General features: G+C 40.6%; 1 protein-coding gene across 6 annotated transcripts in view; it reads left to right on the top strand.

Moving 5' to 3' along the window:
• The window catches only part of LOC139169363 (polyamine deacetylase HDAC10-like), a 55,417-nt gene that overhangs the window by 2,058 nt on the left and 34,879 nt on the right, over positions 1-18,480 (top strand). For 4 of the 6 annotated variants that reach the window (XR_011559456.1, XM_070755408.1, XM_070755406.1 and 1 more), the window contains exons 3-12: positions 1,645-1,779; positions 3,387-3,483; positions 5,472-5,569; positions 5,651-5,755; positions 5,832-5,900; positions 10,287-10,413; positions 11,004-11,069; positions 14,399-14,458; positions 14,569-14,658; positions 15,256-15,362. Coding sequence is in view for 4 of the 6 variants with exons in the window: in XM_070755408.1 (XP_070611509.1) it covers positions 1,645-1,779; positions 3,387-3,483; positions 5,472-5,569; positions 5,651-5,755; positions 5,832-5,900; positions 10,287-10,413; positions 11,004-11,069; positions 14,399-14,458; positions 14,569-14,658; positions 15,256-15,362 (954 nt within the window). In the remaining 2 variants the exon portion in view is untranslated. Of the gene's footprint in view, positions 1-1,644; positions 1,780-3,386; positions 3,484-5,471; positions 5,570-5,650; positions 5,756-5,831; positions 5,901-10,286; positions 10,414-11,003; positions 11,070-14,398; positions 14,459-14,568; positions 14,659-15,255; positions 15,363-17,144; positions 17,213-18,480 lie in introns of all 6 variants that reach the window. The other 2 variants (XR_011559457.1, XM_070755409.1) reach the window with 1 other exon arrangement.

Genomic DNA, 18,480 nt, shown 5'->3' with positions numbered 1-18,480 from the left:
ACAACTTTTTATTGTTATTGCTGTTTCATTTAAGAAACCTCTACTTCGCAATAAAGGGGAATTACAGATAGAGAGAGAGGGAGGGAGAGAGAGAGAGATAGAGGGAGAGAGAGATAGATAGATGGATGGATGGATGGAAGGAAGGAAGAAAGAAAGGAAGAAAGAAAGAAAGAAAGAAGGAAAGAATCAGGATTGCCTGGTTGTGGAAGGCTTGGTAGATGATGTGCAGAAGTTGTTGGAGAGGATCTTGGCTTGCAGGTGTGTGGGTGTGAATGCAGCAAAGCCCCAGGTAGGAAAGCATACATGGGGTGCAAGAAGACAGTGGATGGGAACATGCCAGAGTGCTTGTGACATTCCTTCTGACTTTCCTTGCGGGAGGCTGGCAGGGAGGGTCACAAATGATGATCACCATGATTGCTAGCAGTGCACCCATTCAAGGGTGAGCCAATGGCACAGCCAGAACTTCAATTATAAGTATATATTTTTATAGTTACCTATATTGGTCAATGGAACAATGTAATCAGAAACTTGTACCTTTTGTATGCTTGCGCATTGTTCTGCCTGTGCAAAAGGAGACGGATTTCGATGTTGATGCAAATCGTGCAGAACGCGGCCGCGAGAGCCATCGTGGGGCTCCCTAGATTCGCCCACGTTTCTGCAACACTCCGTGGCCTGCACTGGCTGCCGATTGGTTTCCGGTCACAATTCAAAGTGTTGGTAATGACCTTTAAAGCCCTACATGGCATTGGACCAGAATACATCCGGAACCGCCTTCTACCGCATGAATCCCAGTGGCCGATAAGGTCCCACAGAGTTGGCCTTCTCCGGGTCCCGTCGACCAAACAATGTCGTTTGGCAGGCCCCAGGGGAAGAGCCCTCTCTGTGGCGGCCCCAGCCCTCTGGAATCAACTCCCCCCAGAGATTAGAACGGCCCCACCCTCCTTGTCTTTCGCAAATTACTCAAGACCCACCTTTATCGCCAGGCACGGGGGAACTGAAAGATCCTCCCCCAGGCTTTTACATTTTATGTTTGGTATGTATGTGTTGTATGGTTTTAAATTGTTGGGGTTTTAGGTATGTTTTATTTTAATATTAGATTTGTCTCACTGTTATATTGTTTTTGTATTACTGTTGTGAGCCGCCCCGAGTCTTCGGAGAGGGGCGGCATACAAATCCAATAAATAATAATAAATAATAATAATAAAAACCCCTTTCCTGTGGATACTATTGCATGCATTAAAGAGAAAATCTGGTATTCATCCTGCCTTACTCCACTGCAGTGTTTCCCAGCCTTGATAACATTTAACATGTATTGACATCATGGCTGGGGAATTCTGGAAGTTGAAGTCCATACCTGTTCAAGGCTTAGAAATACTGGTCCATTATTTTCATAAAATCATAGAGTTGGAAGGGACTTTGGAAATGTTTTAGTCCAATCCCCTGTCTAAGGCATGAGATCATGACAAAACCCCCAGTTTAAAAGGTTTTTTGTTAATATCTGCGGTATTTAATTATCAAGTAAAGAACACATTTCTTCATTCACCAGTTGTTCTCTTTCTAGTAATGAAAAAAAAAGCTCTTTCTTAGCTGTAACAAATTTTTTTAAGGATTTTACTGGAACCTAAATATTGGTCTCATTTTTAGCCCAAACTGTAATTTGGAGGTCCCTGAACGGCTTTCCTCCTGCTATGACCGCCTTCAGCACTATAACCTGATTGAAAGATGCATTTCGGTCTCTGCCAGAGAAGGAACTGAGAGTGAAATCATGCTGATTCACAGGTATGCTCCTAGGGCAATGTAGCCACTGTTGGAGAAATAATGAGGAATAAATTCAGTATATGTTTCTTTTACACTTAACATTTAATTTGTTTTTATAAAGTCCAAGTTAAGTCCTAGCCCCCTAAAAGAGAAATTGTTATTTGCACCGAGCAATAACCCAAAAATTCAACATGAAAACCTGGTGACAAAATAGCCGATGTTCCAGGATTATTTCTACTGGGAATAAAATATCACAATAGAAAATAAGAATCAGGACTGCCACACATGGTTCAATGTTCAATGTTTTTATGACGTTTTGTTTATGTATGTTTATAATGAAATTAAGCTTTTTGTATTAAAAAAAATAGCCAATGTTAAAGGATACCATTTTAGCACCTATGGTGTGTCTATGCAGGTTCAAGTTTCTCTTAAACTTGGAGGGTTTATTGTTGCGCTGAACTGAGCCACAGTAAGGAATGAAGTAACAGTAAGAGATGTTCTTTTGGATTACTAAGTTCAATGCATCCTAGATCTCAAAGGTGCTTTTTTTTTTAGAAGGCAACTGAACTTTCTCGTTTTTTTCTTTTGAAGACATTTTGCTTCCCATTCAAGAAGCTTCTTCAGTTCTGATAAGATAGTAGAGAATGGAAGGATTTATATTTCTTGCAGACAGCAGGTAATCTGCATTCATTTATGGGTTGTTGAAGCATTTGGAGGTTTATATGTGTCCTCAGGGTTTTCCCAACACAGATGAGCTGATGAAGCTTCTTGGATGAGAAGTGAAACATCTTAAAAGAAAAAACAATGTCCAGTTGCCTCCTGAAAAAGCACCTTTGGGACAACAATGACCTGGATGATTGAGAATCTCTACAGACTAATACATCCTAGACTTAGTGTTCTAAACTTAAAAAAAACATCCATCCCAAAGAAATGGGATTGTCGTTTCCTGAGAAATGGTCCCAATATAGTTTTGGCTTAGGGGCAAAATCAGCAATCAGCCCAGTTTATATACTGTATTTTTGGAGTACAAGACGCTCCTTTTTCCTCCTTAAAAGAGACTGATAATTTGGCTGTGTCATATACACTGAATGTAGCTTTTCCCCCAGCCCTAACTAGCTGCTAACAATTTCCCCAGCTCTTACCTTGCAAGCTCTTTCATTGTTTCTCTCTGTGAAGAATGTTTTCCAAGTGTTTTCAGGGTTTTTTCATTGCTCTTACTTGCTCTAAATAAATTTATTTTTAACCCTAACCAGATGCTAATGATGTTCCCAGGTCTTATCGGCTTGCAAGCTCTTTCATTGTTACTCTCTATGAACAGGGGTTTTTAAAACTCTAACCATAGTATAAAATAATGTGCTGGCTAAGGACGCTAGCCAGAGGAAGAGTTTCCCTATTTCCCTCCTAAGGTGCGTTTTATGCTCCGTTGTGTCTTATACCCCAAAATATGGCACGTATTGGTTTGGCATCTTTCCACAGATCTCAATTGGCTTGCTATAGATAGCTGTCCTGCTCACTCGATCTGCAACCATATTCCTGATTAGCAGAGTAAAAGAGGCAGCAGCATTTGATCCTTGCTCACACCCTATGTAATGTCTATGTGTGACACGATATTTCTTTTTCTTTTCCAGTATGGATTATGTGGAAATTGTGAAGAGCACTGAGAAAATGGAAAAAGAAGAGCTCCAAAAAGTCTCTGCTGACTATGATGCTGTTTATTTTCATCCAGTATGGAGCCTAATCAAGATTTCTTCCTAGATATAATATTCCTTAGTCATAATCCTTTTTCTCCAAATCCTGCTCTCCACCCAAAGAGTTGAAAATTAAAACATTTTGTTCTTAACATGAATATTTCTAAAGGATCCAGGAACATTTTGGAGGAATCGTAGAGTCTTTGATGACATGGTTGCTGCAGTCATTTTGACTTTTTAGCTTTCCTATGCAAGGCTTAAAAGGGATCTATTGCTTTTGCTATCACCACTACACCCTTTTCTGATTTAAAGATTCCCCCCCCTCTATTTTTCTCTATCCAAAATTATGCAACTGGAGTAAGATGCTGAACATCACAGTTAATGTTTGCAGAAGGAACCAAATTTAGCCATTGTTAAATAACTTAAAATGGGTTTCCAATGTCCACCCTTAACTTTAAAATGTTTCTACAGGCTCTCAGCTCTTACTTTGCCTGGAATTAAATATTCCACTTAAAGAACTGATAGATAAATTAGTGAAGATTGGACTTAATCCCTGGATAGTTCAATGAATTTGCAGCTGGCTGAAGCGTAGACATCAGAGGGTTATTGTTAATGGCGAGTATTCTGAGCAGAGACAGGTTATAAGCGGTGTGCCACAAAGGTCTGTTCTGGGTCCTATTCTTTTTAATATGTTTGTGAGTGACATAGGGGAAGGTTTGGTAGGGAAGGTTTGCCTATTTGCCGATGACTCTAAAGTGTGCAATAGGGTTGATATTCCTGGAGGGGTCTGCAATGGAAACTGCAGTTTAATGTTTCCAAATGTAAAATAATGCACTTGGGGAAAAGGAATCCTCAATCTGAGTATTGTATTGGCAGTTCTGTGTTAGCAAAAACTTCAGAAGAGAAGGATTTAGGGGTAGTGATTTCTGACAGTTTCAAAATGGGTGAACAATGTAGTCAGGCGGTAGGGAAAGCAAATAGGATGCTTGGCTGCATAGCTAGAGGTATAACAAGCAGGAAGAGGGAGATTATGACCCCGCTAAATAGAGTGCTGATGAGACCACATTTGGAATACTGTGTTCAGTTCTGGAGACCTCACCTACAAAAATATATTGACAAAATTGAACGGGTCCAAAGACGGGCTACAAGAATGGTGGAAAGTCTTAAGCATAAAACGTATCAGGAAAGACTTAATGAACTCAATCTGTAGAGTCTGGAGGACAGAAGGAAAAGGGGGGGGGGGGGGGCGCATGATCGAGACATTTAAATATGTTGAAGGGTTAAATAAGGTCCAGGAGGGAAGTGTTTTTAATAGGAAAGTGAACACAAGAACAAGGGGACACAATCTGAAGTTAGTTGGGGAAAAGATCAAAAGCAACATGAGAAAATATTATTTTCCTGAAAGGGTAGTAGATCCTTGGAACAAACTTCCAGCAGACATGGTAGATAAATCCACAGTAACTGAATTTAAACATGCCTGGGATAAACATATATCCATCCTAAGATAAAATACAGGAAATAGTATAAGGGCAGACTAGATGGACCGTGAGGTCTTTTTCTGCCGTCAGTCTTCTATGTTTCTATGTTTCATAAACTTGTCCCTCTGAACAGGTGGAGCTTTTCTTATGGCCAAGATTCCATACTTTCTCCAGACCTATCCTTCTACCCATCTCCCCAAATTCCTACTTTCTTAGTTCAATTCCTTACAATGTAAATTGAGAGGAGGTGAATGCTGAGTGATTCTTTGAATCAGGGGTCTCCAACCTTGCCAACTTTTAAGACTTACGGACTTTAACTCCCAGAATTCCTTAGCCAGCAAAGGAGGAGTAATTCTGGGAGTTGAAGTCCTAAAGTTGCCAAGGTTGGAAACTCCTGTTTTGAATTACAGTTCTAATATCCAATGCTTGAATGAGGGGAATTTCAGTGTTGCAGAGTACCAACCTGTTCCAACCTCTCCAGTCTTCCTTCATTCTTCTCAGAAACTGCAGTAGAGTCTTGGAATCATGAACTTCTTCTGTTCTTCAGACAACATATCATTGTGCCAAACTGGCTGTGGGAGCAACACTACAATTGGTAGATGCTGTGATGTCGGGAAAGGCCCGTAATGGTTTGACTCTAATAAGGTAACCAAATTGAGATGTTTTCCAAGTAAATGTTCTTTGGTACAGTTTATAGTTAACTGATTCAATCATACTTGGTTGCAGGCCTCCAGGTCATCACAGTCAAAGAAGTGAAGCAAATGGATTTTGTATCTTCAATAATGTTGCTATTGCAGCAAAATATGCTCAAAGAAATTATGGCTTGCAAAGGTGGAGTATATCAATTCAAAATCACAAATTCTAGGAGGTCTTACCTTTTAATGAATGCTGCTGTTGGTTTCTGCAGGATCCTCATTGTTGACTGGGATATACATCATGGACAAGGAATTCAGTATGCATTTGATGATGACCCAAGGTTCGTCTATTACTTGTTTTTGGAGATGGTGCAGCAAACCTGAGTACTGCATGAGTTTAAAAAAGTTTTATTTTGGAAATAAATTACCAATGAACTTTAGTAGCAAACAGCAGACCTCAAGATATTTATTTATTTATTTATTGGATTTGTATGCCGCCCCTCTCCGTAGATTCGGGGCGGCTAACAACAGTAACAAAAAACAGCATGTAAATCCAATACTAAAACAACTGAAAAACCCTTATTGTAAACCCAAACATCCATACATACAAACATTCCATACATGAATTGTAAAGGCCTAGGGGGAAAGAATATCTCAGTTCCCCCATGCCTGATGGCAGAGGTGGGTTTTAAGGAGCTAACAAAAGACAAGGAGGGTGGGGACAATTCTAATCTCTGGGGGGAGTTGGTTCCAGAGGGCCGGGGCCGCCACAGAGAAGGCTTTTCCCCCAGGCCCCACCAAACGACATTGTTTTGTTGACGGGACCCGGAGGAGGCCCAGTCTGTGGGACCTAACCGGTCGCTGGGATTCGTGCGGCAGAAGGCGGTCTCGTAGGTTTTGATAGCTTTCACTGCACAATTATTTACAATTATTACAATGTCAGCCTGAATCTCGCCCATCCGCCCTGTTCAGGATGACTCGCTCCCTTCTTAATCGGGGGGAGTTGGGGAGCCCTTGTAGGGTAGTGCCGAAACTTTTAATAAGTTTTTCGCAGACAAAATCGCTCAGATCCAGACTGACCTTGACCCAAATTGGAGTGCAGAGTTGGCTGACAATGAGTCAGTCAAGGTGACAGGAGCCCATCTTAGTCCATCTGTTTGGAGCGAGTTTGACCTGGTGACACCTAATGAAGTGGACAAGGCCATTGGAGCTGTGAGTTCTGCCACCTGCTTGCTGGACCCATGTCCTTCCTGGGTGATCTCGGCCAGCAATGAGGTGACACGGAGCTGGGTCCAGGAGATTACCAACACTTCTTTGGGGAGGGGTCCTTTCTGGCTCCGTACAAGGAGGCACTTGTGCGGCCCCTCCTCAAGAAACCTTCCCTGACCCAGCCGTATTCAACAACTATCGTCCTGTCTCCAACCTTCCCTTTATGGGGAAGGTTGTGGAGAAGGTGGTGTCGCTCCAGCTCCAGGGGTCCTTGGAAGAAGCTGATTATATAGGCCTTCAGCAGTCAAGATTCAGATCCAGCTACAGCACGGAAACTGCTTTGGTTGCGTTGATGGATGATTTCTGGTGGGCCCGGGACAATGGTTTATCCTCTGTCCTGGTGCTTCTTGACCTCTCAGCGGCTTTCGATACCATTGACCATGGTATCCTTCTGCACCGACTGGAGGGGTTGGGAGTGGGAGGCACCGTTTTACGGTGGTTCTCCTCTTACCTGTCTGGTCGGTCACAGTCGGTGTTAGCAGGGGGACAGAGGTCGACTCCTAGGTTCCTACCTTGTGGGGTTCCTCAGGGGTCGGTTCTCTCCCCTCTGCTGTTTAATATCTACATGAAACCACTGGGTGAGATAATCCAAGGGCATGGGGTGAGTTACCATCAGTATGCCGATGACACTCAGCTGTATATCTCCACCCCATATCCACTCAGCGAAGCAGTGGAAGTAATGTGCCGGTATCTGGAGGCTGTCAGGGTCTGGATGGGTGCCAACAGGCTCAGACTCAATCCAGACAAGATGGAGTGACTTTGGGTACTGCCTCCCAAGGACTCGTCCATCTGTCCGTCCATCACCCTGGGGGTGGGGAATTATTGATCCCCGCGGAGAGGGTTCGCAATTTGGTCATCCTCCTCGATCCACAGCTAACTTTAGAACATCATCTTTCGGCTGTGGTGAGAGGGTTGTTTGCCCAGGTCTACCTGGTGCACCATTTGCAGCCCTATTTCGACAGGGAGTCTTTGCTCACGGTCACTCATGCCCTTATCTCCTCGAGGTTCGACTACTGCAATGCTCTCTACATGGGGCTACCTTTGAAGAGTGTTCGGAAACTTCTACTCGTCCAAAATGCAGCCGCGCGAGGAGTCTTGGGCCTTCCAAGAAATGCCCATATCTCACCATCACTCCACAGACTGCATTGGCTACCGATCTGTTTTCGGGCACAATTCAAAGTGTTGGTTATTATTACTTATTTATTTATTATTAGATTTGTATGTTGTCCCTCTCCACAGACTAGGGGCAGCTCACAACAACAATAGTAACAATGTAACAAATCTAATATTTAAAAAACACCTAAAACCCATCATTAAAACCATACAACACAAGCATACCATACATAAACAATATAAGCCTAGGGATATCTCAGTTCCCCCATGCCTGGTGATATAGGTGGGTCTTAAGCAATTTACGAAAGACAAGGAGGGTGGGGGCAGTTCTAATCTCTGGGGGGGATTTGATTCCAGAGGGCCGGGGCTGCCACAGAGAAGGCTCTTCCCCTGGGGCCCGCCAGACAACATTGCTCAGTCGACGGGACCCGGAGAAGGCCAACTCTGTGGGACCTTATTGGCCACTGGTTTCGTGCAGCAGGAGACGGTTCTGGAGGTATTCTGGTCCGATGCCATGTAGGACTTTATAAGTCATTACCAACACTTCGAATTGCGACCGGAAACTAATTGGCAGCCAGTGCAGGCCACGGAGTGTTGAAGAGACGTGGGCGAATCTAGGTAGCCCCACAATAGCTCTCGCAGCAGCATTCTGCAAGATCTGGAGTTTCCAAACACTTTTCAAAGGTAGCTCCATGTAGAGAGCGTTGCAGTACTCAAACCTCAAGGTGATGAGGGCATGAGCAACTGTGAGTAGTGACTCCCTGTCCAAATAGGGCAAACGCCCTCATCGCCACAGCCGAAAGATGAGGTTCCAATGTTAACTGTGGATCCAGGGGGATGCCCAAGTTGTGGACCCTCTCCGTGGGGGTCAATATTCCCCCCCCCGCCAGGGTAATGGACGGACAGATGGGATTGTCCTTGGGAGGCAAAATCCACAGCCACTCCGTCTTGTCAGGGTAGATTTTGAGCTTTTTGACACCCAGACTCCAACAGTATCCAGCCACCGGAACATCACTTCCACTGTTTCACTGACTGGACATGGGGTGGAGATGTATAACTGGGTATCGTCAGCATACTGAGGATACCTCACCCCATGCCCTTGGATGATCTCACCCAGTGGTTTCATGTAGATATTAAATAGTAGGGGGGAGAGGACCGACCCCTGAGGCACCCCGCAAGGGAGAGACCTAGAGGTCGACCTTTGACCCCCCCACTAACACCGACTGCAACCGACTGCAACCGACCGGAGAGATAGGAGGAGAACCTCTGAAGGACAGTGCCTCCCACTCCCAACCCCCCTATCCGGTGCAGAAGGATACTATAGTTGATGGTATCGAAAGCTTCTGAGAGGTCAAGAGGACAAGCCCCTGTTCCGGGCCTGCCAGAAATCATCCATAGGTTATGACCTATAAAGCCCTACATGGCATAGGACCAGATTATCTCCGAGACCGCCTTCTGCCGCATGAATCCCAGCGACCGGTGAGGTCCCACAGAGTTGGTCTCCTTAGGGTCCTGTCGACCAAACAATGTCGGTTGGCGCGACCTAGGGGAAGATACTTCTCTGTGGGGGCCCCGGCCCTCTGGAATCAGTTCCCTCCAGAGATTCGCATTGCCCCCACTCTCCTCGCCTTCCGAAAGAATTTAAAAACTCATCTTTGCCACCAGGCTTGGGTTTTTAGATCTTCCCCCTGACCAATGAATGTTTTCAGTATGATTGTTGAATGATTGGTTTGATGTGTTTTCATTTAATTAGAATTTAATGATTGTTTTAATGTATTATTAATTGGATTCATATTATTGTTCTGTTTTTGTTCATGCTGTGAGCCGCTCTGAGTCCTCGGAGAGTGGCAGCATACAAATCTGATTGATTGATTGATTGATTGAATGAATGAATGAATGAATAAATATAATTTTGCTTTTTAGGCAAATATTAATTTTGCCTAAATCTTACAGTCTGTTTTTAACATTGTTGTAAAACTCCCTTCAGTGTTGAACGAAAGTGATAGATGAGGTCCTACTCAAAGATAAATGAAGATGAAAACAACTGATTAAAAGTATACGTGTTATTGTGAGATTCATTTTCAAAATGGATGGCATCATACCAACAGTCACATTTTTGCGGAAAACTAGTTCAGCGGCATATTAAAAACTACTCTGGCTCTATAACTATACAAAATTAAACACTTGAGAACACCTATCGATTCAATCTGTAGAAAACTAAATAGTGAAAATTCATAGATTTCAGACTTAGTTCAGTTGTTCTGTCCTGGAATAAGCACTGCTGAGAATACTTTGCTTGTTTTGGGTATCAGCAACTTCATTAAATACTACTTTGTTCCTGTTAGTGTTCTCTATTTTTCCTGGCATCGGTTCGAACACCAGAACTTTTGGCCTTGGCTCCGTGAGTCTAATTATGATGCAGTTGGTCAGGGGAAGGGAAGAGGATTCAACATAAATGTCCCTTGGAATCAGGTAAATATTATTTAATAGTCATATAAATAGTTGTTAAACTCTAGTAGTCATGCATTTGATGAAATTTTGTTTTTAATTCCACTTACACACCTAATGTACATATTTGCAATCAGCTCAGAACTCATCATGTAATTAGAAAAGATTTGTGTTCTCGAGTCTGCAGAGAGGGGCGGCATACAAATCCAATAAATAATAATAATATGCAGTTGATGAATTATGCACAGGGAAGCCTGGTTTCCACTGAAATACTGTAATTTAATAAAAACTCATTTTTTTACTCTACTGTTTATAAAAAAAATTATTTGTAGCACGGATTTTTAAGAAAAATGACAGTTTTATTACTGTGGTAGTGAAGAAAAAAGTAAAATACAGGTTTTATATTGTCAGATGGAACATAATACAAATTTTAAAATGTCCATATAATTTTCCTTCCTGGGGATTTGGAAAACTCTTTGCTGAATACAATTTAGAACTTGTTGGCGAAGCACAATGGTCTCCAGAGACGATTTCCACTGAGATATTTGTGGACTAATAGGCCTATTTAATGGCAGTTTTAAAATAACTGTTTTGTTTTATGCTTGGCTTTGCAGGTTGGAATGGGAAATTCAGATTATTTGGCTGCAGTTCTTCATGTCTTGCTTCCAATAGCTTTTGAGGTAATTTTTGAATTCTGGACTCTTTTTCTCTAATTGTGGATATAGTATTTGTATAGTATCAAAAATAATCTTCAACTATTTAAAAACAAGAATTTCTTCTTTAAAAAAAACACTCTTAGGATTATCTGCAGGTAGAAGGCCCCAAAACCAAGACAGCAACTATACCACATGTACAGTATTGGGTTCCTACTGGTGAGCTTTTTTTCCCCTGGATTTTTTTTCTTTTTCTCTACTCAGAAACATGATCAATATCATATACCTTCCATCTACATTATAATACAATAATTATCCATTTGCTTTTGGTATTTATCCTTCCACAAGTGCTGCCTCCTTTCTTTTATCACCTGAAAAAAATCAAAGATAAAATTTTCCAACATCCTTGTTCAAATTTACCATGCCATTGGCTAATACATCTAATCAAGTAGTTTTACTCATTAATACATTGGGGCCAAAGGGACCTCAAACAGTGCTAAGATTGTGCAAAGAGCCGGGGTGGCGCAGCAGGTAGAGTGCTGTACTGCAGGCCACTGAAGCTGACTAGATCTGTAGGTCAGTGGTTCAGATTTCATCACCGGCTCAAGGTTGACTCAGCCTTCCATTCTTCCGAGGTAGGTAAAATGAGGACCTGGATTTTGGGGGCAATATGCTAGCTCTTGTTAAAAAGTGCTATTGCTAACATGTTGTAAGCTGCCCTGAGTCTAAGGAGAAGGGCGGTATAAAAATCAAATAAATAAATAAATAAATAAATAAATAAATAAATAAATAAAAATAAATAACTAATTAAATAAATAAATAAATAAATTCAATTTTCATATGTCCTTATTTGTTCATATACATCTCTGAATCCTTATTTCTAGCTTAATTGCCCTTTTTAACATAAAAAGAAAAAACATTTACATAAAGAAGCAAAGAAAAAGCAATATTATTTATATCACCCCTTCATATCTACTACTAGATCTTACTGAATATCCTCGTAAAAATAGCATTACCAGAAAGTGAAGGCCAAGCCATAACAGTTCATTAGACATCAATCAGTTAAAATTTACATTATTACATATTCATGCCATAATCAACTTTCAACCACATCATTATTACATATTATTACATATTCATGACATAATCAACTTCCAACCACATCATTTAATTTATAGTAAATGTATATAAAAAAGGAAAAACAAACCTTCACCATAGTAATCATGGTTATCTATAAATTCATTGTTTATAATCTTCACCTAAGTTTTTCTTTAAAAAAAACCAAATAAAATTGTAATATCAATATAAATTTTGTTTCTCCATTGTAGCTCCCAATCTATCCATCTTTCAGTGCATTCTCACACTGTTACATTGAAAAAAAACCACACTAATAGTCTTTCGCTGCAAACCCAGCGTAATCATCACTGCAAACCCAGTGTAATTATCTTCCCTAATCTATTTATATTTTCAGTGTGTAGAATCTCATTATATTCATCCTTTCCTAGTCGCTTTATTTCACTTTTGATATATCTTAGTCTTGACGCCATTTGGAAAATGGAGCTGAGCGTACAGCTCCAGGTGACTGGCAGGTGCGCATGCGCATCTGTGCGAAATTTGACTTCTGTGCATGTGCAGGAAGCCAAATCTCGCACAAGGATGCTCGTGCGAGAGAGATTTCGCTGATTTTCAGTTTTGTTTTGTTTTGTTTTGTTTTTGCTTTCATGCAGCAAAAAACCGTCGAAAATCAGTGAAATATCTCGTGCGCATCCTCACACAAGAGTCTCACGCAAATCTTGTGCAGGCGTGCCTGCTCCCCCGCCAGTCACCCAGAGCTGAGCACACAACTCCTCCAATAGCAGCAGTGACGAGTAATCCCTACCTATACACGCATGAACTTTTTGTTTCCGTGAGGAGCTACCCAGATTTGTTGTGCTACAATTATCTCTGCATAATGAGAACAGCTAGGCTTACTTTTTTTAAAGAGACTTCTGAGTGTTGTACAGTTGCACGACAGAGCCAATTTTCTGACATCTCTTAATGGTGTGAAAGGAGTAGCTGCCCAGATGCTCCAGGTAGTCTTCAACTTACAACCACAATTGGAGCCAAAATTTCTGTTGGTCAGCAAGGAGGTTGTTGCTGCAGCTCATTTTGTTTTTCAAGGCTGTTCAGGGAATCTCGTGATCATTAAGCAAATCCTGCTTCCCCCATTGACTTTGATTGTCAGAGGCAGGCTGGGAACATTGCAAATAGTGATCTACATGACCCCAGAATGGTACAACTATAGTAAACACATGCTGGTTCCCAAATTTTGATCACATGACCATGTTACAACAGCTGTAAGAGTATAAATCACTTTTTAAATTGATGCCGTAATTTCAGTCACTAAACAAATCGTTGTAACTCAAGCTCATTACCTGTAATGAGAATGCCCTTGGTCTTCACTCTTCCTTGTCTGTTTGAGATCCATGGTTTTAAAATGAATGGAAAATCTAGCAGCTAAAACTGCTACTGGGACCGAACTGGACAAGAAACAAATGAGTAAAGAACTAAGAATGTGTGAGGTCTGATTAGACAATTTTGCTCCTGCATATCCTACATTGGGCAACTGGAGAGATTATTCGCATGCAAATTCTTCCTAGCAAAAAGGCAGCGATGCAGGGAACTCTTGTGGGTTGCTTTCAGTCAGCATTTTTCAATTGTCTGGGGAATTCTGGGAATTCCACACATTTTAAAGTAGCTGAGGTTGAGAAACACTGCTCAAAGGTTTTATGAAAAATTGGAAAGGGAAACAGTAGATCAGAAATCAAATCTTGATTTATTTTAGAAAGTAAGTAGTTGGATGCTTATTGCAGAACCTGTGACTTTCCAGATCTTGTTAAATTACAACTCACAACATCTTTATAGATGTGTACATTATACAGTGTTCCCTCGATTTTCGCAGGTTCAAAGTTCGCGGAAAGTCTATACCACGGTTTTTCAAAAATATTAATTAAAAAATACTTCGTGGTTTTTCCCTATACCACGTTTTTCCCCACCCAATGACATCATATGTCATCGCCAAACTTTCATCCACCTTTAATAAATATTTTTTGTTAATAAACTTTAATTAATAAACATGGTGAGTAATAATCTAAATGGTTGCTAAGGGAATGGGAAATTGTAATTTAGGGATTTAAAGTGTTAAGGGAAGGATTGTGATACTGTTCATAGCCAAAAATGGTGTATTTACTTCCGCATCTCTACTTTGCGGAAATTCAACTTTTGCGGGCAGTCTCGGAACGCATCCCCCATGAAAGTTGAGGGAACACTGTACTATAATATAAGCGCTGTGTTGATTTTTTCCCCCTCAACTGTAGTTTGATCCAGAACTTGTGTTGATTTCTGCTGGATATGACTCTGGCATAGGCGATCCAGAGGTAAGCTCTTTTCTAAATATTGTTTTTCTTTCTTTTTTCCCCATGAAAACAGGCCTTTTTTAAAATAAAAAATAAAAATCCAACTTCGTTCCTGTTTGTTTTGGTTTTAGGGGCAGATGAAAGCAACTCCAGAATGCTTTTCCCATCTTACCCATTTTCTAATGAATTTAGCTCATGGAAAGTTGTGTGCAGTTTTAGAGGTATGGTTTCTATTACAATCTGATTTCCAATTCAATAAATATTATCAACTTTTTCATCATAGTTACTGTTTAAATTTTTCTAGAATTATGAATATTCACATATTGACACTAGCCTAAGAATATAGGTAGTCCTCGACTTATGATATATCACTTAGCAACCAATTAAAGTTCCAGTGAGCCTACCAGAGGAATACTTACAACCTGAATTTGAAGTTCCAATGGCCATTTTCCCATTCACAGGCATGTGACCTTACTTTGTGTGCTTGGCAACGAGGCCCCATAGGCCATTCCAGAGATCATAAATACATTTGAGGTTTGGAATATTGATAATACAATTCTTACAATTATATCACTTCTTTCTTTATGAAATGATATTTTATTAATTTTTGGTACTTTTTTCCTAATATTTTTTATTTATTTCCAAAGTTGAAATACAAAATCAGAAAAAAGGGGGAAAAGATTATATGCTTGGAGACTAGCTGGTGCTTATGAATTCTACTTGTTTATTTTCTTGTAATTTAACACACAGATGATGTTGTTTGCTTACAATCTTTGCTTGGAATTTTGTATGCTCCTTTATATTTTGTTTTTATTTAGGGTGGATATCACTTACGGTCACTCTCTGAATCAGTCTGCATGACTCTAAAGGCTTTGCTTGGAGATCCTTTACCTCCTTTGTCTGGTGAAATGATGCCATGTTTGAGGTACATGTATGACAATGTTCATGTGTGTAGGCATGTAATAACTAAAAAGATAGAACTGCATTGGCAAAAGGCCAGTTCTAAAGAAGACTGTGGATGGGACAATCTTACAAAATTATTTCCATTAAGGGATTGTCAAAAAAGAAAAAATCCAAAATGGTGATCATACAATTGAAACTACCATCTGAACTTTTTAAAATTTCTCTGTGTGCATGTCTGTACATAGGATTCCTCTATTGGCAAAAGTGCAAAGTCCAGCATACAATTAGGTTTTACTGTCTACCCAAGCCCTGCATTTAAATGCACCTTCTAACCGTTTTATGTAGGTTGACTTGTAGCAGACACATCCGTGAAGTTTTTAGAGAGGAGAGATTGGATGTACATTTCGTGTACCTGTTCTTTTGGTGCTTGGCCTATAAACTGTGTTGTATTGTTCCATCCAAAAAATCATTGCTCAGTGAGGAATCTGTTGAACAATGGTATACAATTATGACATGGATAGGTTATATATTTATTTTAATTTGAAGATTTCATATGGGCCACCATAACTTCAAACCAGTGTTTCTCAATCTTGACAGCTTGAAGATTTGTTGCTTCATTTTCCAGTATTCCCCAACTGGCGTGCTTTAAAATTTGGGTGACCAAAACAGAAGCTCATATAGAAATGTTACTCTAAAGAATGGGAATTTCTACTGACTTTCACTCTCTCTCTTGATAAACGACAAAGTTTAGGCCGGGGTGGCGATCCTATGGCACGGGTGCCATAGGTGACACGTGGAGCCATATCTGCTGGCAGGTGAGCTCTTGCCCTAGCCCAGCTCCAGCATGCATGTGTGTGTTGGCCAGGAGGCTCTAGGAGGGTATTTTTGGCTTCCAGAGAGCCTCTGGGGGGATGGAGGAGTGTGTTTTTACCCATCCTCCGGCTCTGGGGAAGCCTTTGGAGCCTGGGGAGGGTGAAACATGAGCTTATTGGGCCCACCAGAAGTTGGGAAACAGGCCGTTTCTGATCTCCAGAGGGCCTGGGGGGGGGAAAGCTGTTTTCACCCTCCCCAGGCCCCTCCCCTTCTTTTTAACCCCCTTTTTGGCTGCAGCTGAAAAAAGGTGGCAATTTAGTTTCAACGCTCCTCCTCCCTCACAGAGCCCTCCTCGCCCCCTCCCCTTCTTTTTAACCCCCTTTTTGGCTGCAGCTGAAAAAAGGTGGCAATTTAGTTTCAGCGCTCCCCCTCCCTCACAGAGCCCTCCTCGCCCCCTCCCCTTCTTTTTGTTTTTTGTTTCTGGGGTTTCAGCGAAGCTTTCCTGAAGCCAGGAGGGCGAAACTACCTCTCCTAAGACCAAAAATCAGCTGACCAGCGGGCGCATGCGCTCTGGAGCTGAAACCTAGCAGTCTGGTGTGCCCTCAGATATGGCTCCCCGCGCCATAGGTTCACCATCACGGTCTTATATGAATTTTTTTTTCCAACAAAAGAGGTAGATTTATTTTTGAAGTGTCTACATATTATAAAATCCTGGGAATTACAAAGAATGGTAGAAAAATATCATATTCAACCAGATGAGATAGTGAATATTGATATATGTACTTTATTTTGCTTTCATAATTTTAAGTTTATTTTAGATACCATAGCCTCAGGTTTTTCTGCCATGTATCATTGCAAATAACACTTATACAGATTATTATATTTAAAAATATAGAGGTCTGCGGAGAGGGGCGGCATACAAATCTAAATAATAAATAAAATAAATAAAATATATATTCAAAGAATATGCATCCCATTTGATCTTTTTTAGTGCAAGGGAATCAATTGAGAATGTGAGAGCTGCACATAAACCATATTGGAAGTGTTTGACATATGAAGGTAATGGCAGAAATTCCCATATACTGTATATATATATGTGTGTGTCACATGTTTTTGCTGAAATTTGAAAATTAAGGGAGACTAGGATAGATTTATTTCGGCCTTCTTCTGGCCTCATCAGCTAGCTAGATGGAAAAATATTTATATATATTGCTGCAGATTATGGAAAGTATTAAAACATTTCTGGATTTAGTTTACTATCTATCCTTTTCTTAATTCACAGAAATCTCACTCATCAAGTTTAAACCAGATCCTTAAGTAGAATAAGTTATCAAATTCCTATTTCAATTTAGAAGGAATATTACAGTAGAAACTAGATTGGCTAGATTTTAACATTGCTAGGTAAATTCACATAAATTGACAATATATTGACTAAATTAATTTAGTCAATATAAATTAACAACTTTACTTGGGGAAAAGGAATCCTCAATCTGAGTATTGCATTGGCAGTTCTGTGTTAGCAAAAACTTCAGAAGAGAAGGATTTAGGGGTAGTGATTTCTGATAGTCTCAAAATGGGTGAGCAGTGTGGTTGGGCGGTAGGAAAAGCAAGTAGGATGCTTGGCTGCATAGCTAGAGGTATAACAAGCAGGAAGAGGGAGATCGTGATCCCCTTATAGAGCGCTGGTGAGACCACATTTGGAGTACTGTATTCAGTTCTGGAGACCTCACCTACAAAAAGTTATTGACAAAATTGAACGGGTCAAAAGACGGGCTACAAGAATGGTGGAAGGTCTTAAGCATAAAACCTATCAGGAAAGACTTAATGAACTCAATCTGTATAGTCTGGAGGACAGAAGGAAAAGGGGGGACATGATCGAAACATTTAATATGTTAAAGGGTTAAATAAGGTTCAGGAGGGAAGTGTTTTTAATAGGAAAGTGAACACAAGAACAAGGGGACACAATCTGAAGTTAGTTGGGGGAAAGATCAAAAGCAACGTGAGAAATTATTATTTCACTGAAAGAGTAGTAGATCCTTGGAACAAACTTCCAGCAGACGTGGTTGGTAAATCCACAGTAACTGAATTTAAACATGCCTGGGATAAACATATATCCATTGTAAGATAAAATACAGGAAATAGTATAAGGGCAGATTAGATGGACCATGGGGTCTTTTTCTGCCGTCAGTCTTCTATGTTTCTATGTTTCTAACTTGCCCTAAAGTTCTTTCTTCTTCTTTCTGAATTGTCAAAAGAAAGATTGACCATATAAAGGATGTCAGTGGCAAATTTAGCTTGAATAATTATAACAGTATATGTAGTTGAAA

The sequence above is a fragment of the Erythrolamprus reginae genome, chromosome 6, assembly GCF_031021105.1.
Source record: "Erythrolamprus reginae isolate rEryReg1 chromosome 6, rEryReg1.hap1, whole genome shotgun sequence".
NCBI classification, from domain to species: Eukaryota; Metazoa; Chordata; class Lepidosauria; order Squamata; family Dipsadidae; genus Erythrolamprus; species Erythrolamprus reginae.
The sequence above is the reverse complement of the archived record's forward strand: the minus strand, read 5'-3'. Positions and strand labels throughout refer to the sequence as shown.